The 21001-nt window shown below is 45.4% G+C and overlaps 1 protein-coding gene across 2 annotated transcripts in view; it reads right to left on the bottom strand.

Annotated features, from left to right (window-relative positions):
• Window positions 1–21001, bottom strand: part of SLC1A4 (solute carrier family 1 member 4) — a 53418-nt gene that overhangs the window by 17666 nt on the left and 14751 nt on the right. The window contains exons 2-3 of one of the 2 annotated variants that reach the window (XM_074989426.1): window positions 8906–8948; window positions 7672–7734 (exon numbers count right to left, since the gene is read on the bottom strand). In XM_074989426.1, coding sequence (XP_074845527.1) covers window positions 7672–7734; window positions 8906–8948 — 106 coding nt within the window. Of the gene's footprint in view, window positions 1–4671; window positions 4730–7671; window positions 7735–8905; window positions 8949–21001 lie in introns of those variants that run through there. The other variant, XM_074989427.1, reaches the window with a different exon arrangement.

Raw genomic sequence — 21001 nt, 5'->3', positions numbered from 1 at the left:
AGGGCAGAAGAACCAGTCCAGGTCAAAAGTGTAACCAGAACAGAACTGCAGCACTAGTAAAAGCCTAGAAGAACAACTTCTTGGTGGCTCTGGGAGGGAACATGCTCTGTAGGATATTTCAGTATCTAAGCTTCAATGCTTCTCTTATATTTTTGTAAAAGAGGTAGCAGCCATAGCTAATGACCCATCTCTACTGATAGTATCTAGCCTTATTTTGTGGGAGGAACCAAAATCTATTCATGCTTATTACACCTCCTGTAATAACTCATTTATGCAAATAGCCTCCTACAGTCTAGACCCATGATATGCTTTTGATTAGCTAGTGATGCATTTGCCTTCAGTGCTTAGCCAGAGAGTTGGCCATAGGGATCTTTCACCTTTTGGTCCATTTCTGCACAGCCACAAATGGTTGGCATTGGAACAGACTCAATGAACCCCTGTAATAAGGGGTCTGACTCTAGGCCGCCTCTTCTCCTCCCTGGTGGAGTTTTATCCCAGATGTTACAAGCAACCTGGAGAACGGCATTCACTGGAATGTCTCATAGCATCCTTGCAGCATGTCTGAAAAGCATAAGATGCCAGTTGGAGACAATGGTCCCAGTGGTCTGTAGACCCAAACAACCATAAACATCTGCATTACAGATGAAGTAATTCCACTTTACGCCCAACATACAATGGTGACATTTTGTGTGAAAAGCCTTCATCTTTGTCCACCCTGCACAGTGTAGTACCCATGTTTTGCAACCATGCAGCAGCAGGGGAAGGCTACAGCTCAAATAAATCCTGAACTTGGTTGTCCCACTAAGATGTTGATTCCTTATCTGTTGTGCATGTCTCATGGCAGATGCTGCGATGCCAATCTGATGGAGAACCTCCACGTGAGAGCTGGAGGAGCTGATAAGTATAGAACCCAGAGAGCAAAAGCTGGTTTCATCGTTCATTGTTGGAGGCGGAGCTAGTCTTAGATTTTCCAGTTTTGTCTTGGATCTTGAAATATGAAGACCGACCTTAGCTGAGTCCTCCTCCATATGCTGGAGCGCCTCACAAAACCTGTTGGAGGCTCTTTACTAAAAGACCAACATCATCAGTGAAGTTGTCTGTGAGTGAGCGATCGCTAGTCTCAGTGCCTACGGACCTGACGGAATGTTGCATTATGGGTTCTGCTTCCAGCCCAGGGAAAGGATGTGCTAGCAGCAGGGGAATGGGCATCCTGAGTTTTGTTCTGATTCACATAGCCTATGCCTTAATTCAGAGGATGGGACAGCTCAGTGTTCAGAGCATTGGCCTTGTAAACCCAGGGTTGTGAGCTCAATCCTTGAGGGAGCCTTTCAAGGGCCTGGGATGGTGACAGGTCCTGCTGTGAGTGTAGGGGGGCTGGACTCTATGACCTCTTAAGGTCCCTTCCAGTTCTATGATATGAAATCCACCGTCCAAAAAGACAGCAGAATCCAGAACACTACCATGCCTAATACCAGATACAGATTAAAAAAGAACTCTCATCTGGCTTGCCAGACAAACACAAGCAGTGATTCCATTAGGCAGCTCTCTTGTCAAATCTAGCAGACTATCTCCTTTAAGGTCTTCCAATACAGTCTCCTGAAACACACTGAGCCTTAAGAAAAACCACATGCACTGCATTTCCAACAACAAGCAAAGGGCCAAAATGGCATCTAATGTGGTCTGAGACATTCTACAGACGGCAGGTAGAAAAGAAAGTGGAAAAGAGTGAAAAGTTCCTAATCCGACTCTCTCTGTCAGCCCCATCAGGCTTAGGGAGGATAGATGAAAACCTGCTGCGTGTTCTCAGAAACAGTTTGGCTAATTGGTGTGAGTAAGAGGATAACAAAGCGATTTAGCGTTTCACATAAACGATCTCATGGTGTGCTGACAAGCCCTCTTTGCCACTCCTTTTGAACATATTTCCCCAGAAGAACTGTGGACTTGTTTGGCATAACAAAATAGGATCAGACTAAGCACTTTCAATCATTTTGACACACCATTTTTTCCCAGTGGCAACACATGCTTCTTATATCCCAGACTGCTTTATTAGCTCATCTAAGCACAATAAAAGACTAGGTCAGTGACTTCCAGTAGGTTTAGGTTTCTGGATGCTTAGCGAGAAATCTGCTCAACACCAGAAAGATAAATGTATTCCCCACATAAAAGCTTAAAATGTAAAATAACTGCTGACAAAAGTTCCAAACAATGATGTACGTCAATAAAAATCAACAATTTTAAAAGTGAGAACGAGTTTGAAAAGTGTATTGATGAACTGATACTTTCTGATGGCATCTTAATAACTATGGACAAAAACAAAGGGCTATCCAGAACAGAATAAGGCATAAACTATCCAGTCGTTCTCAAACGGTAGGTCAAGACCCTCATGAGTCATGACCCCATTTTAATGGGGCTGCTGGGGCTGATGTTAAACTTGGTGGGGTCCAAGTCCTAAGCCAGAGCCTGAGCCACTCTTCCCGAGTCAAAGCTCAAGGGTCTTCAGCCCTGGGTGGTGGGATTCCAGTTACAGGTCCCCCTTCCTGGGGTCATGCAGTAATTTTTATTGTCAGAAGGGGGCGTGGCAAGGTCTTCTCTTTTCTTGGCCAGTGTTTGGACCAGCGGCCCCCTTTGCCAGGAGTTTGAGCCCACAGCTAGTTTCTAGGGTAGGAAGCCCAGCCAGTCCTTCTGGGACTCCCTCCCCTGTTGTCTCTAGCTCTAGAGCTCAAGGTCTCTGCTTCTGCACCCATCCACTCCCCACTTCTACTTGGGGAGGCTTTTAAAGGCTTCCAGCAGGCCTAAAGTGGAATCTGCTAGTCCCAATCGGCCTGGACCAGCTCCCTGCCAGCTGCTCCTAACTGTCCCGGCAGTTCCATCTTTAATTAGCAGGACTTTTGCCCTTTTTGAGCCACCTTTTGCCTACTCTGTAGCAGCCCTTTGGGCTGACCTTGTCACAGCACTCAGAGGGCAATGAATTTGGAGAACCCTTGAATTACACAGAAGAAAATACCAGTATGAAGTTTCAACTGGTACGAAACCACGCTAATGGGAGCACAATTCAAACTCCTGACTTTTTGAATTGTTACCTGCAAAAGGAGCAGATTTAGTGTCTCTTCTCTTTCACAGAAACATTCTGTTCTAAATACATCTCAAGTATTAGGCACTTGATTTGAAGCCTAAACTATGGCCAGTTCAAGTAGGATACGAACTATGGGACTTGGTTGCTGCAACCTCAAAAGATGCGACAGCAGACTGTACTGTTCTCTGTGTTAAAATCTGAGTGCTGTCAATATTTTCATAGAATCACAGAATACTAGAATTGGAAGGGACCTCAAGAGGTCATCCAAGTCCAGTCGCCGGCCCTCACAACAGGACCAAGCACCATCTATCTCATCCCTGTTAGATATTTATCCAGCCTGTTCTTAGATGTCTCCAGTGATGGAGACTGTACAACCACTCTAGGCAATTTTTTCCAGTACTTAACCACCCTGTCAATTGGGAATTTTTTCCTAATGTCCAACCCAAACCTCCCATGCTACACTTTAAGACCATTATTTCTTGTTTTATCATCAGAGGCTAAGGAGAATAATTTTTCTCCCTCCTCCTTGTAATACCCTTTTAGGTACTTGAAAGCTGCTATAAGTCCCCTGTCAGCCTTCTCTTTTCTAAACTGAACAAACCCAATTCTTTTATCCTCTCTGAGAGGTCATTTTTTCGAGATCTTTAATCATTTTAGCTGCTTTTCTCTGATCCCTCTCCAGCTTCTCCAAAACTTTCCTAAAATGTGGGGCCCAGAACTGGACACAATACTCCAAATGATGCCTAATCAGGGCAGAGTAGAGTTGAAGAATTACTTCTCGTGTCTTGCTCACAACACTCCTGCTGCTAATGCATCTGAAATAGTATTTGCTTTTTTTTGCAACAGTGTCACACTGTTGACTCACATTTAACCTGTGGTCCCCTATAACCCCTAGATCCCTTTCAGTAGTACTCCATCCTAGGGAGTCACTTCCCATTTTGTATATGTGAAACTGTTTGTTTCTCCATTAATGGACTACTTTGCTTTTGTCCTTATTGAACTTCATCCTATTTATCTCAGATCATTTCTCCAGATGGGCCAGACCATTTTGAATTCTGACCCTATCCTCCAAAGCACTTGCAACCACTCCCAGCTTGATATCATCTGCAAACTTCATGAGCATACACTCTATGCCAATAGCTAAATCATTCATGAAGATATTGAACAGAGCTGACCCCAAAACTGACCCCTGTGGAATCCCACTTGTTACTCCCTTCAAGCATGACTGATAAGAGCCCCATCTATGCTGCATCTCCTTAGTTTACTGATAAGAAGCTCTTGCAATACTATATCAAATGCCTTGCTAAGGTCCAGGTATACCACATTCACTGCTTCCTCTTGATCCACAAGGCTGGTTATCCTATCAAAGGACCCTATTTCATCCTGTCCTCATGGCTAGGAGAGTGACTGTGAAAAAAATGGCACTTTCTTACTCAGATGAAATGCGGTGTATGCACAAGACTTAAGGGATATTCCTGGGTAGTTTCAATTCCTGTTAGTAACACAGAGACAATACAATTACAGGTGAATACACTGGCCTCTATCTGGACTTAGGCATCAAGAGCAGAATCATTAACAGATCTCAAGTTGCAGAATACCTCACTGCAGGTGATGATTATTCCTGGGGAACGTCTACGCCCCTGCAGAAAACGGCTTCTATAGGGAAACAAAATGAAGCTGAACCAATACTCACTCACCCCTCCTCAGCTGCTCAGCTCAGATGCACGTTTGGGCAGCTGAGGAGAGAGGTAAATCAAAGGGAGGCGGTATAAATTCTGTTCAGTGCACTAAGGAACGTGCAGCTGTGCATCGCTAATAGAAACAAATTCTGCCAGCTGTGGATATGGTGCTAATCAGCTGGGTGGCACCTGAATCTCTTCTGGGCAGCTGCCCAACTGCTCCAGTCACAGGGGAGTCCGGGCACGGTGAGCAGGGAAAGGAGAACGGAGTCCTCCCTCCCCTCCATCCCTGCATGGAGCAGCTGGGAGTGGGCCAGATGAAGCCCTGGTGGCTCTCCAGTGTGGTGCAGCTGCGGGGTGCAACTCAGTGGGGAGAGGTTAGGTGTTGGTGGGATGGATGGGGGTGGGTGGACATGTACAGTGATCTCTTCCCCCTACCCAGAACCCCACACCAATTTCTCTCCTCCATACAGATACCCACTGAGGTGCCTGCACCCTAACTGTGCCACCCAGAACCCTGGCACTCTTGAAGGAATTGTGCATACAAAAACCCCCCATCAACAATTCTCCACATTTTAAATTGTCAAAATAGCACAGAAGCACAATATCAATATAATCACACCAATTTCAATTACTTTGGTATCTTATTTCAACTCACTTTTCAGCAAGTAACTGAAAATATGTGATTTTTATTGTGTTCTTTGACAAAATCTGAGGAATTTTAAAATACTGTGCACCTGCATCTTCCACGAGAGTCAATGGGCACGGAGGCCTTGATCCCTCAGAGGTCAGCATCACTCAGGATTTGATCCACTGGGAAGAAACTGACTTCTGGAGACTTCAGAATCCAGAAGGAACCCGACAACAAAATGGGTTGAGAGAAGCTGTTGCCATGCTTGAAGCCTGCTCTGGAGAGAGCCCCTCCTTGTCACCCAGAATCCAGTGAGAGACTCAAAAACACCAGCAGGCCCAAGGAGCAGGCGGGGATGAGGATGAGTGGAAGAGGCAAGCCACCATGCCAGAATCATGGATCCAGCCACAAAAGCGGAACTCAGTCTCACAGAGCTGGTTGGTTGAAAAATAGCCTCCCCACTTCACCCTCAAGCCAGGGGGTGATGGGAAAAGGCTACCATCTCAGCGACCAGGCACGGGAGAGGGTGGTGCTGATAACGTTGGTCTAGGCTCTGTGTTTGCAGCACTAAAAGGATCCAGCTCCCATCTCCTCCCTTCCACTGGCTTTCCCATCTCTATTCTTAGCAGGGACAAAAGCAACATGGGTTAATGGCTGGAGGTGCTGCTGTGAGAGCGCAGACTTGAACTGGGAGTGCACACAGGGCCTGTTAAATTCCCATTTTATGCTAAATGGATAGCTTGGTGGCTTGCACATTGGCCTGCTAAACCCAGGGTTATGAGCTCACTCCTTGAAGTGGCCATTTAGGATTCTGGGGCAAATAAGTTTTTGTTTTTTTTGTTTTTTTAAAAAAAAAAAAAAAAAAAAAAGGATGGTGCTTGGTCCAGCCAAGAGGGCAGGGGACAGGACTTGATGACCTCTCAAAGTCCCTTCCAGCTCTATGAGATGTGTATCTGTGTAAACATTCACCGATCTAAAGATTCAGCAAGATATGCAAACTCCCCCACGCTCTCCAGAGCAGGCTGTTCCCTTTGGGACAGTAGCTGTGACAAATGTTATCCCAGAAGCCTGGGTTGGTCTCTAACTTCCAGCTCCAATATACTCCGTTTACAAGACTAACAACAGGCATGTTTGGAACTCTCACCCGACAGACAAAATGCCCCTCGTGGGAGCAGAGCTAGGCTGACACTGACCGCTTCTGGAAATGACACCCAAGGCTCTGCAGGCCAGTCCTCTGAAAACAAGGTCAGCTGCCAACCCCACACCTGGAACTGAGATGTAGTTTTCTGGCTACTTACTGATATGCCTTGTTTTGCTGTGTTTGTCGTGTTCCTCCCTGTGAGCCAACATAATCCTTAATCCAGGGACTAAATAAAACAAGGATGCAATGAAGCTGTAACTAGAAACAATCTCAACCAACCTACTAGTGTTAAGAATACAAGGAGGAAAAGTGTCAGGTCTGAGTGCTCCTCTCACTTATGCACAAAGAATGAGGACTAAGAGGCTCAGGATTAGTCCTCCAGCAGGTAGGGCGCTAACTTCCACACTTGAACAAAACAAAGCAGCAGAAATGTAGCACTTAAAAGACTAACAAATGATTTATTCGGTGATGAGCTTTCGTGGGACAGACCCACTTCTTCAGATCAATTTCACTGCCAATACGGACTAACATATATAAGTACAGAGGACCAAAAAGAAAACAAAAATTGCAAGAAGGATGTGATTGCTGTCCTCTTCTCCTCCATAACCTTCCTGTGTGATCCTGAGTGAGTCACTTGGACTCTCTGTCCCAGCTCCCCATGTATAGTACTGGGACGATCACATTTCCCTACTTCCCAAGGATGTTGTGAGGTAAAGACGCTGGAGACTGAGAAACGTTCAGATACTACAGCAGGCGTCAGCTACCTTTCCGAGGCGGAGTCCTGAAATTTGACCTTTTGACCTCTATGTGTAGTCCGAGTGCTAGTGATACTTTTTAAAGTCACTAATAGTCCTACTTACAAGAGTTTCATTGATAAATAGGGACACAGAGCTTCACTGTTTAGGCGGTGGTTGGTAGCATTAGCTGGTCTTTTGTCAATCCGCAGGCAGCCTGGCTCTGAGCAAACTCTGGGCTGGATGGGGGAAGAGGGACGGAGCTGAGCTATTGCCTTGCATGCCAATAAAAATCGGCTCATGCACCACTCTTGGCACCTGTGCCAGGGGTTGCTGACCACTGTACTACAGTAACAGAGGCCATATGAATCCCATAGATAGATAGACAGACAGATAAAAAGAAACGGCCTTACCTTCTCAAACGTAACATTGCCAATGGAGATGTTTCTTATTATTATCTTATAATCTGTTGCATACTGTGGATACAAAAAATAACACATTTTCGTCCACCAGATGACCGCTGTGTTTTCCCTTCCTTACATGTCATCACTGTAAGGTTACCAGTAGGATTTTATCAGACAATATTGATCAGGGCCCAGGAGATAGATCAAAATAAAAAAGAATCTCTACAAACTAATCTAAATGTGCAGGGAGGGAGGGGGCATTAATAAGAATCAGAAATATTTCTACAGATAATGAATGAATGGAGTTATCCCCAGTTTATACCAGTGCAATAGCAAAGAGAATGAGGCCCACCAACCCATATTTGGCTCTTTGGCTCTTCTTGCATGAGAGAAGGGAACAATTAGGTACAGGTCGAATCTCTCTAATCCGGCACCTTTGGGACCTGACCGGTGCCGGATGAATTTGCTGGACCACGGGAGGTCATATGGTCCAGCACATTACCAACATTTCCACTGCTCACTGGGCACTGATCAAAAGAAGACATTTAAGGGTAAATTGCAGTTCAGTAAGAGCACAGAACACTGACAGCCAGGACTGGTGGCTGGAAACAAATTTGACAAGCCCACAGGAAACATGGCCGCACCCATCATAAGTGGTCGTCCGGCTAACTAAAACCATGCTGGATTGTGGAAGTTCAACCTGTCCACCATTCCCGTCCCGTGTTGAGATACCAGAGCATAAACTTCCACTGCCAGCTTTCAAGTGGCTGTATCCCGTTAACAAACAACAAGCAGTCCTGTGGCCCCTTAAAGTCCAACAAATTTATTAGGTCACGAGCTTCCTTGGGTAAGACCCACTACTTCAGATGATTGGAATAGGAAAAAATTTAGAATCCAGGGTTTTTATACAGCAAGGAGGAAGGAAGTCTTGTGGGTACAATTCTTTTGTACAAGAACAGCTACTTTTAAACCCATTATTGAATCTCCAGGCAGGCTAAAGGGTTCTTCCTTTGCAAATCTGACACGTTTATCCTCCAATTTAATGGAGATCTCAATTCTCTCATGCATTACAAGGCCAATTCTCCCACCTTTCATATTTATAGGAATGAGACATGTGCTACTTAATTTGCTTCATCAACTGGTCCGACTAATGACAGGAAACCCTTTTTCCCCATTCACCTTCTCCCTCCCATTCTGTTGGCTGCTCAGTACAACTCATTTCTGAAAGCTGCATGTGTCTTACCGTTCGAAAAGCTGCAACCACCAGATTGGAAGGAAACAGGTTTCTGTGAAAAAACAAACAAACAAAGTCAAATACATTCTGTCTACAAAAGTATAAAATCAGTATATCATGGCCTTGTACTCTGGAGAAACACACCACCTATAAGGGCAAGTATTTTGGCATTAAATGCTGTATATTTCATCAATGTCCATCAGTTATAGGCATTAGTGGAGCTTTACTGAACAGCTTCTAATTGAATTACAGTTAAATTAATACCCATTCTTTCTCCTAATGCCCATGTGTTTTGTTTTGTTTTCATAGCAAGAACAGCATTATACAGGTTGTACCTCCCTGGGTCAGCACCTTTGGGACCTGAGCGGTCCTGAACAAGGGAATTTGCTGGACCAGGGGAGGTCAGGCCTCCAGGCTCAACTGGTGGAGGGGAGCACCCCTCCTGACTGCCACCAGACTGCCTGGGGGGCTTCTCTCCTGGTGAGGATCACTGCCACCAGCTGCTGGAAGGCTCACCAATCCAGACAGGCTCCTGGCTGCCACAGGGCTGTCACTGGGCATCTCTGGCCCCAGCAGGGCTCTTTGCCGTAGGGCTGCCGGCCGGGATCCAGGCCTTGTCAGGGATCATAGTATCATAGAAGAGTAGGACTGGAAGGACCTCAAGAGGCCAACGAGTCCAGCCCCCTGCCCTCATGGCAGGACCAAGCACTTTCTAGACCATCCCTGAAAGCCATCTATCTAACCTCTTCTTAAATATCTCCAGTGATGGAGATTCTACCACCTCCCTTGGCAATCCGTTCCAGTGTTTGATCACCCTGACAGTTAGGAACTTTCTCCTAATGTCCAACCTGAACCTCCCCTGCTGCAATTTCAGTCCATTGCCTCTTGTTCTATCCTCAGAGGCAAGGAAGAACAAGTTCCCTCTCTCTGCCTTATGACACCCTTTTAGATACCTGAAAACTGCTATCACGTCCCCCCTCAATCTTCTCTTTTCTAAACTAAACAAGCCCAATTCTTTCAGCCTTTCTTCACAGGTCATGTTCTCTAGACCTTTGATCATTCTCGTTGCTCTCCTCTGGACCCTCTCCAATTTCTCCACATCCTTCCTGAACTGCGGTGCCCAGAACTGGACACAATACCCCAGCTGAGGCCTAACCAGCGCAGAGCAGAGCGGGAGAATGACTTCTCATGTCTTGTTCACAACACACCTGTTAATGCATCCTAGAATCATGTTTGCTTTTTTCGCAACAGCATCACACTGTTGACTCATATTTAGCTTGTGGTCCACTATAACCCCTAGATCCCTTTCTGCTGTACTCATTCCTAGGCAGTCCTTTCCCATTCTGTATGTGTGACACTGATTGTTCCTTCCTAAGTGGAGCACTTTGCATTTGTCCTTATTAAACTTCATCCTGTTTACCTCAGCCCATTTCTCCAGTTTATCCAGATCCTTTTGAATTATGACCCTATCCTCCAAAGAAGTTGCAACCCCTCCCAGCTTGGTATCATCTGCAAACTTAATAAGTGTACTTTCTATGTCAATATCTAAATCGTTAATGAAGATATTGAACAGGACCGGTCCTAAAACAGACCCCTGCGGAACCCCACTAGTTATACTTTTCCAGCAGGATTGAAAACCATTAATAACTACTCTTTGGTGACGGTTATCCAGCCAGTTGTTCACCCACCTTATAGTAGTCCCATCTAAGTTGTATTTGCGTAGTTTATTGATAAGTATATTATGTGAGACCGTGTCAAATGCTTTACTGAAGTCTAGGTATACCACATCCACCGCTTCTCCCTTATCCACAAACTCGTTATTCTATCAAAGAAAGCTATTAGATTGGTTTGACATGATCTGTTTCTAACAAAACCATGCTGACTGTTCCCTATCACCTTACCACCTTCCAAATGCTTGCAGATGATTTCTTTAATTACCTGCTCCATTATCTTTCCTGGCACAGAAGTTAAGCTGACTGGCCTGTAGTTTCCCGGGTTATTCTTGTTCCCCTTTTTATAAATGGGTACTATATTTGCCCTTTTCCAGTCTTCTGGAATCTCTCCCGTCTCCCACAATTTACCAAAAATGATTGCTAAAGGCTCAGATACCTCTACTATCAGCTCCTTGAGGATTCTAGGATGCATTTCATCAGGCCCTGGTGATTTGCAGACATCTAATTTCTCTAAGTAAATTTTAATTTGTTCTTTTCTTATTTTATCTTCTAAACCTACCCCTTTTTCACTGGCATTCTCTATGTCAGTCATTCCTTCAGATTTCTCAGTGAAGACCGAAACAAAGAAATCATTAAACATCTCTGCCATTTCCAAATTCCGTTACTGTTCCTTCCTCCTCACTGACCAATGGCCCTACCCTCTCCTTAGTCTTCCTCTTGTTACCAAAGTATTTGTAAAAAGCCTTCTTGTTTCCCTTTATGCTTGTAGCTAGTTTGAGCTCATTTTGTGCCTCAGCCTTTCTAATCTTGCTCCTGCACACTCGTGTTGTTTGCCTATACTCATCCTTTGTAATTTGTCCTAGTTTCCATGTCTTATATGATTCCTTTTTATTTTGAGATCATGCAAGATCTCCTGGTGAAGCCAAGGCAGTCTTTTGCCATGTTTTCTATCTTTCCTACAGGGCGGGATAGCTTGCTTTTGGGCCCTTAATAATGTCCCTTTGAAAAACTGCCAACTCTCCTTAGCCGTTTTTCCCCTCAGTTTAGCTTCCCATGGGACCTTACCTACCAGCTGTCTGAGTTTACCAAAATCTGCCTTCCTGAAATCCATTATCTCTATTGTACTGTTTTCCCTTCTACCCTTCCTTAGAATTGTGAACTCTATGATTTCATGATCACTTTCACCCAAGCATCCTTCCACTTTCAAATTCTCAATAATTTTTTCCCTATTTGTTAAAATTAGATCTAGAACAGCTTATTTAAATGTAGTCTTCTGTGCACGTGTGGAAATGTAAAACAAGCCTAACATGAAAAACAAACAGTTGATGGTTATAAAGCGGCACCCTGTTTTATTTCGCACCCCATTGGTTGTTTTTACTGCTGCACTTCATTTCTGTCCTTTCAGTGGGTAAATTTCACTTGTCTTGCACCACTCTAGAATGTAAAGTCTCCACAAGTTCCGTAACAGGAACCTATTTTACAATCATTTGCTTGATAGGTCTTTTTGCCTGCTGGCTATTAGGAACATGGGGACAATCACATTGTCTCAGATTCATGGTCCATCTAGTAGCCAGTACCAGACGCTTCTGAAGAAGGTGTGAGATACTTCCTAATCCAGGGGTCTCAAACTCACAGCTCTTATGTTATTTACAGTCCAAGCAGGTCCACAATCCAGCCATGTGCCACTGGTGACACATGAGTTTCTGCAGTCCAGGGGAGTGTGCCCAGCCCCTGCTCTGACTTCCCCCCGCACGCATGCCTTTCTGCAAGCTCCCTCCCCAGATGAGGTGGCCTTGAGGACTACCACATGGCCTGGCATGGGGCAGCAGTAACGGTCGGCCCCCTCTGCTATCACCCCAGTGGGGAAGCAACACAGCAGCCTCTGCTCTGCTCCACTGCCACCTCCCAGGCTAGGCCGGTTGCTCTGCTTCACCATTTTGCACACACCTCCCCAGGGCCACAGCGACTTGCCAGCAGCCAGAAGCTCCTCTAGTCCTACTGTGCCACTAGTGGCAGTGGCGGAGGCTGCTGGGGGATTTGAAATCACATAGGGGCTGTAGGCATGGCTGGTGGGGCAGGGCATGGACCAGTACATGGGACCAGGAGGCATATGGATGGGGGGGAACAGGCAGAGACCCCACGCCTCCTCCTGAGCCCTGCAGAGAGGAGTGCTCGCTGACCCATTAGGAGAATTTGAGGAGGGGCACTGGCCCTAAAGGAAATTGAATTTGAGACCCCTCATAATCCTCAATAGTTAATGGTTGTCTTGAGGGCTAAAACGTATAAGGTTCAATAGCTCTTCCAAAATGCTTCACATTATCTATAACTCTGGATTTTCTTGATGTACAGGTGAGCTCCAATTCCTCTTTGAATTTTGCTGAATTCTTGGCCTCAGTGACTTCCTACAGCAATGAGTTCCACAGCTTAATTACACATTGGCTACATCTACACTAGCCAAAAACTTCAAAATTGCCACGCAAATGGCCATTTCGAAGTTTACTAGTGAAGCGCTGAAATACATATTCAGCGCCTCATTAGCATGCAGGTGGCCGCGGCACTTCGAAATTGACGTGGCTCGCCGCTGCGCGGCTTGTCCAGACAGGGCTCCTTTTCGAAAAGACCCCGCCTACTTTGAAGTCCCCTTATTCCCATCTGCTCATAGGAATAAGGGGATTTCGAAATAGGCGGGGTCCTTTCGAAAAGGAGCCCCGTCTGGACAAGCCACGTGGCTGCGAGCAGCGTCAATTTCGAAGTGCCGCGGCCGCCCGCATGCTAATGAGGTGTTGAATATGTATTTCAGCGCTTCACTAGTAAACTTCGAAATGGCCATTTGCGTGGCCATTTCGAAGTTTTTGGCTCCTGTAGACACGGCCATTGTATACAACAGCATTTCTTTTCATCAGTTTGAAATTTGTTGCCTTTTCCTTTCATTGAACTCACTTTGTTCTTGTCTTCTGAAAGCTTGTCATTGACCTTCTCGACACCATTCACTATTTTATATACTTGTATCTTGTCCCCTTTTGATTTGTCTCCTTTTTCCTCAGGAAAACAACCGCAACCTTTTCAATCTCTCTGCAGGGAAGATTTTTTTTATAAGACCATAAAAAGGGCCATAGTGGGTCAGACCAAGGATCCATCAGTTCCAGCAACTTGCATCTAACCAATGCAGATGCATCAGAGGAAAGGAACAGAAGAGGGTCATTTATCTAGTGATCCACTCCCTGCAGTCCAGTCCCACCTTCTGGCAACTGGAGGCTTGGGAGTACCTAGAATATGATCAGCTTGGTCACCACTTTTCTACTCACTTCTTCCATGCTACTCATGGGTTTGTTTATCAACAGGGCATTTCCGCTGAGCAGTCCCAGTCTTTTTAACGTCATGTCTTATGGAAGCTGTTCCTCATCCCTCGTCATTTCTGTTACCCTTCTCTGCCCCTTTTCTGATGCTAATACTTCCTGTTTAAGATGGGGTGACTGGAACTGCACACAGCAGTGCGAGCGTACCCGTGGCTTACACAGTGGCAATGTTATTTTCTGTGGTATCATCTGTTATTTCCTCACAGTTCTAGCTTTAGTTAGTTCCTCACATGGCTAGCTTTCTTGACTGCTGCTGTACATGGAGGAGATGGTTTCAGAGAACTGGCCACGATGACTCAAAGATTTTCTCAAGTGGCAACAGCTACTTTAGATCCCATCATTTTGGGACGATGTATTCCAGCGTGCTTAGTTTGCATTTAGCAACATTGAATTTCATCTGCCATTTTGTGGCCCAGGCACTGAGTTTTGTCAGATCCCTTTATAAAAACTTGTTTAAGTCAAATTTAGAATTAAATATCCTGAAAAACTTAGTATCTGCAAACTTTGCCATTTTGCTCTTTGCCACTTTTTCCAGGTCATTTATGAATATGTTAAACAGCAGTGGATCCAGTACAGATCCTTCAACAACTATTTATCTACTCCACTGTGAAAACCGACCCTCTATTCCCATCCTTTGTTTCCTATCTTGGAACCGGTCGCCTTACCAGCTAATCCTCAACAATCCGGAGCTTTAAAACTGCAACAGAAGATGTGGAGGTTTCTATTATACATCCTGCTTTTATGTACTAACTCAGGGGTCAGCAACCGAAATAGCAAGAAAAGCCATTTTTTCCAACTGGTAAAAAATAATTCAAGAGCCACCATGCATGTGAACATAAGACAGTCCTTTGTAAATAGCTCAGTGGTTTGAGCATTAGCTTGCTGAACCTGGGGTTATGAGCTCAATCCTTGAGGAAGCCACTTAGGTACTGGGGCAAATAGAGGTCAGGAATGGTGCTTGGTCCTGTCAAGAGAGCATGGGACTGGACTAGATGACCTACCAAGGTCCCTTCCAGTTCTAGGAGATGTGTACCTCTAATTCAAATAAAGTCAAATCATACTGTTCACAACCTCTACTTTAAGAACACCACCCACACAACAATTTGTAATGCAATATATGTTTACTGCAGAACTTTCACAAACTTTTTACATATTCTATTTCCTCACACTTTACGTGTGTCTTTGTGCCACTGTCTTCCTGACTTTCACTCCCGAACCTTCTCTCTCTCTCGGGAGGACACTAGGTGGAGTTATCCAATGTTTCAAGATCACATATTGTTTGCTATTTAAATATGAGTTGTTCATTTTGGGGCTTTTAGATGTTCGCTGTTTATTGAAAATAATCAGGAAGTGGTTTTATTTTTTTAATTTGCCACAAGGAAGTGCTTAACGAGCCACATCTGGCTCCGGAGCTGCAGGTTGCAGACCTCTATACTAACGGATGTTTAACTGTCCAGTACGCGATGTCCAAGTGAGAGAGTACACATGTAAATGCTGAGGCAGCAAGTTACCTGCCTTTCTAATTGTAGGCTCATTTTGTCACCTACTTGTAAATGACCGCTTTGAGAAGAAGTTTTAAAGAGAAGTATTTGCTCCGTTTGGATGTTTTAAGGAAGTGCTGCCATCTGGCATGATTGTGAAGGGAAGTTACTAAGGCTGCTACTGGACTGAATGCATGATATGCTGTTTATTTAACTTGGGTCTTGAGGTGAGATGGGAAACAGTCACTTAGGCCATAACAGGAATCAGAGGGCAAAGTCCAGTGTTCCCTGTAAACTGTTCCCTTGGGTGGCCAACCAGGAGAGAGTCAAATGCCACTCAGTTGAAGAGCAGAGTGCCCCAAGGCTAGTCCATGGGTTTCTACTGCCGGTGCACATTTGCACATGCCTGGGTACATGTGGAGAAAAGTTATTCTGCATATGGATGGAAAAGATTAGAGGGAACAGTGGTGGGCACAGTGGTGCAAATACTGCAAAAAGGTCTGGCTTCGGACACGTCTACATTTTCCTAGTGTAATAAGCACAACCTTTAGAGGAGTGATTTAGTTTTGACTTAGCTATGTCACCAACGGCACTACCCAAAAGGTGCTTTTGCCAGCACAGCTTATTTCACTCACCAAATCACTATAAGCTGCAGCAGCAAAAGCACCTTTTGTCAGTATAATTGCACCTGTACTAGGAAGGAATAGCAATAACGGCAGTAGACTTGTGTCTACACTATAAAGCAGTGTTTCCTAAACTACTGGTTTTCCGTGAACAACTCGCAGGTGTGCTGCGAGCGTTTGAAAAAATACACTACTGGTATATATTTTCTGTTATTAAAATCAGATATAATGTCACTTCATTGCTATCATACCTGATTAAATTACTTCATTTTGTTTCTGCTGTATATGTTGCTGGTTGATTGGTTGGTTGGTTGATTTTTTTAAAGAACATTTTCACAGGTGTTCTGCATAAAAAAATATTGCTTGATGTTTCATGGCCTCAAAAAGTTTCAGAAACACTGCTATAAAGGAACAGCTATACTAGCAAAATGCTCAAGCGCAGTTGCAGCTTTAGGCCAGGGAAGAAATGGAAGGTAGCAAACCCAGGGATCAACAAAGGAGGAGTGAGCAGAGAAACAAGTAGCTTCTTTTTAGAGATGTAGGAGCTAAGGGTATGTGTCCACTAGCACTTCTGATGGTAAAACTTCTGTCTGTTGGGATGGGAAAAAAACCCACATGCCCAATGAATCTAAGTTTCACCAGCGGCAGGGGTGTGGGATGTACGGGGTCAGTGGGAGTTAACTACCACTTGTTCATGGTGGTTTAATTATGCTGACTTCCAAACTGCCACCCAAGCCCTCAAACTCTTCCCCGAGACATCAGCCCAGAGCAGCTACAGGGGAGAATTTAGAGCAGCAGCACAGGTAGAGGCACAGCCTAACGTACAGGTTGAACTTCTCTCGTCTGGCACACTCAGAACCTGACCAGAGCCAAACGAGAGACTTCACTGGACCACGGGAGGTCAGTACAGTCCAGCAGCATTACCAACATTTTCACTGCTTACCAGACTGCTAGAACACATTTGGGGATAAATTACAGCTATATAATAGCACAGAACACTGAGAGCCAGAACTGGTGGCTGGAAACCAACTTTATGGGGCCATGAGAAACTTGGCCACACCTCTAGTAAGTGGACATCTGGCTAACTAAAATCTTGCTGGATTATGGATGCTGCTGGATGAGAGTATTCCAGATTAGAGAGGTTTAACCTGTATTATTAACTCATCTGATACCCTGTGTATCACTCTATCCATAGTTTCTTTACCCAGTCACACTGCATGAACTTTCCCACAGCCTTGATGATATTACAAAGTACACAAACTTTCACAAAACAACTGGGTGTTAACTTTCACAGCCTTTCTTTCCGTTGCTGGTCAGCAGCATTGAAAGCATGATAGGAATAATTTGGCTTATTGAGTCAGATCACATTATAGCTGAGAAGTGATTTCATTTCATAGAAATCCACAGTACAAATGTCTTGTTAAGCTATTTAATAACAGAAAACAAAGGCAGGGGGAAGAGACATCCAGGCGGGCACCAGCACTGCAAACTGTTATGCCCATGATTAACGATGCATGTGAGTTGTGCCATTGACCTCTGTGGGATGTCTCACATGCATTAAGTGCACACGTACCTTTTTGTAGGATATGAGCACTAGGCCCAATACTTAAGCATGTACTTAACTTTAAGCTTGTGCTTAAATCCCACTGGGTTTTAACTAAAGGCTTGGTGCTGCAGAAAGCTCCAATTCAGTAAAGTAAGTGGCAGTTTTTTGTCTCTAACTGATAATGCTTCAAAATGTTGCACAGAAATGTGATCCTACTTCCCCAGTCACCTGACCCAATTTTAGCCTCAAAGGCAGCAGAGACAATTTTAGGTTACAAACTGGCGTAATCATGGGCCAAATTAAATGACACAGAGATCAAAAGGAACCCCAGTAAACTGGGTATTTTGGAATTAAGTCACTTTAGATTATAACTTCATCTAATTTAATGTGTTATTCTGGTTTATTGTGCAATCTACCATTAAAAAAAAAAACTCTTGCAGTCATAAAAACCTATTATCAAATAAATAGTTTATCACCTGTAGACCAAGATATAGTTTTATACACAATAGCGTCATCATTTCTTATGCCAAGTCAACATGTGAATTAAGTCAGCCATCAATGGCAGACAGGCCAGTGTGGGAGAGCACAGGCTTACAACTTCATCATGGGAGGAAACTGTGTTACCACTCCCAGATAAAGCCCAGTAAATAGTTCAAAATTGATTGTGTTCCACATGAAAAGGTCACCGCAGAAGTGACTGGCTACGTGGGCTGATCATGCGCTCCTGTCACAGGCGGCGCTTACCACGAGCAGTGAAGCAGAACGAAGGGACCCTGGAAAGCCAGCCTCAGTTCTCTCAGTGTGAGTCTACGTTCGTTATGTCCCCAGTGCAAAGCGGAATATTTGCACAGAGAAGAACACACATCCTTCCTGTCACTGTGGGCTGGCATAAAGGAAGGACAGCACTTGGGCAAATGTGTCATTGCCCCGGAAAACCAGACACAGTTTTTTGACAGTTGTTTCCCCCCCTTCCCATATGTCCTTTTACAGCTGGACTTTACATGGGTTCCTATGAAACAAATAAATAATAATCAGATAGGACACTTATTGATCGTTTAAGTTTTGCAAAGAAGATCATTCATTATTCCCACTTTACAGAGGAGTAATATGAGGCATGGTGAAAGGAACTGACTTGCCAGGCCAGTGGTGAGAACAGAAACCAGCTCTCCTGAGTCTCAGTCCAGTGCTTTGTCTATAAGATCCACTGCACCTCAGAAATTTTTAATTTGGGAACAGAACTGATTCAGATGACAAGGCAAAAAAATAACCTGACCTACAGCTTGTTACCTGGCCTTCTTCCTGCCATGCAGAACAGGCAGCTTCCCATAGTATGCTGCTCCAGTTAGAGCATGGTTTCCCAGACTGGGGGGCATGAAGAAATTCCAGGGGGGGCACAAGGTGACCCAGCTCCCCCCATTAGACCCCACAACTAAAGAAAGATCAGGCCTTCGCTTCCAGCTCTCAGCCCCTGCCATTTTACGTGGGTGACCTGGCGCAGCAGCTATAAAAAGCTGGTGAAGACCCACATGGAGTGAGCTGCCTCCGGCAAAGATGAGTGAATGTGGGTTGGGTGGGGGAGGAGGAGGATGGGATTAGATGAGGGGGCTGGGGTGCCAGGCTCAGCTGAGGGGAATGAGAACGGGGTAAGAGCAGGGGGCTGGTAGTGCCTGGCTTTGTGGGATGGGAGGCGTTCAGGTGGGCAGCTCACAAGGCTTGTGGGGCTCAGGCAGCCAGCTGGCTTGTGGGACTCGCAGTGCTAAGGCAGCTGGCCTTGGCATCGTAGGGTTCAGGCGGCTTTGACTGGTGGCTGGCCCTGGCAGCATGGAGCTCAGGCAGCTGGCCCTGGAAGTGCACGGCTCAGGCGTTTGGGCTGGCAGGCAGGGGGCTGGCTCCAGCAATGTGGGGCTTGGGTGGCTGACCCCAGCAGCACGGGGCTCGGGCAGCTCGGGATGGCAGGCAGGCGGGTGGTCTTGGCAGCATGGGGTTTGCGTGGGCAGCTCAGCTGGTAGGTGGGCAGCTGGTCCCGGCAGTGTGGGGCTCAGGCAGCCGGCGGGCAGGCGGTGGCTGGACCCAGTGGCATGGGGTTCAGGTGGGCGGCTCTGGCAGCACAGGTGTCAGGTGGGCAGGGCAGCTGGTGCAGGCAGCTCTGGCAGCTGGTCGAGGGCTCAGGTTGCTGGCCAGCTGGAGCAGCACCAGGCACCTGAAAGGGCCAAGAAAAACTATTTGTGCTTATTTTGAATTTTAAATAACATTTTATCTCAATTTTTTGTGTTTATTTTAAATTACAAATTGAATTTTTTGTTAATGGGGGCTGGATGATGGTAAAGAGGAGGCAAGGGGGGTGTGAGGGTTTCTCTAAAATCAAAAGCGGGGTGTGATGCCAAAAACTTTGGGAACCAGTGAATTAGAGCTTGCCTAGATAGGAAAGTTATTCTTCAGAGGTGGATGATGATAAATAGGAACCAGGGACTCTTTCTGGAGTATGACCATCCACACTAGAGATATTCCTGAACAGCTATTGAACTTTAATTCAGATTAAGGAAGAGAGAGAATTTAATTTTGAAATGTTGACAATCCTTTTTTGTGGCATCGGAATATTCACAAGGGAAATTATTCTGGAAAAACAATTCGCCAGGCAGACAAACCCTTAGAAAGGCGTCAACAGGGCTATTCCAGGCACAGGAAAGGGACCACTGGGCAGAGATCCAGAAGGTCCACATTTGTTGTGGCTAAGGGTGATGATCTTGGGGAGTAGGGTCGGATTAATGGGTTATTTGAATGTGCAACCTTCTAAGTTTAGTTTGCTCTGAAAAGCCCCCAAGCTTTGACGTGTGCATCACATCTCACTAATGCACATGAGGGTTATCTCTATGCTTTCCGCCCTTGAGCAAGCATTGGGGTTGTCTGATACCCAGTACACCAGTTAACCTGCCAGCATGTGGTTCAGCGATAGTGCAGTCCCAGCTCGTGTAACTGAATGCTATCAGTGCCAGGGAGGAAGAGTTACATAATTTACCATGCATGTCAGCATGCTTGAGTTAGAGTTGTTTCATTTCTGTTTAACGCCAGCAGATCTGGTACAGTTCCTCCCTCCTGCAAAAGAGGGGGCTGCCTTACACATAGCAGCTACTCTATTCTTGGGAGGGGGTTCCCACTGTGCCTCTCCCCATGCCCAGGACAGTTATTATGACTGGGAGTTGGGCAGAAAAACTCCCTGCTTGTCACATCACAGGGCACAATCTGTGGACAGAAACACAGCCATCACACCCCTGGGCATCGCTCAGCTCCGAACAACAGTGCTGCCTCAGGACTGGGGAACTGGTGAAGCTGGCAATACAGCTGCCCTATAGCTGTTGGAAGACAGGGCTGTCACCAGTGTTCCCTGTAAACTGTGTACTTGTGCAGCCACTTAGGGATGCAAATGCT

Source organism: Carettochelys insculpta, chromosome 3 (assembly GCF_033958435.1).
Source record: "Carettochelys insculpta isolate YL-2023 chromosome 3, ASM3395843v1, whole genome shotgun sequence".
NCBI lineage: Eukaryota > Metazoa > Chordata > Testudines > Carettochelyidae > Carettochelys > Carettochelys insculpta.
The sequence above is the reverse complement of the archived record's forward strand: the minus strand, read 5'-3'. Positions and strand labels throughout refer to the sequence as shown.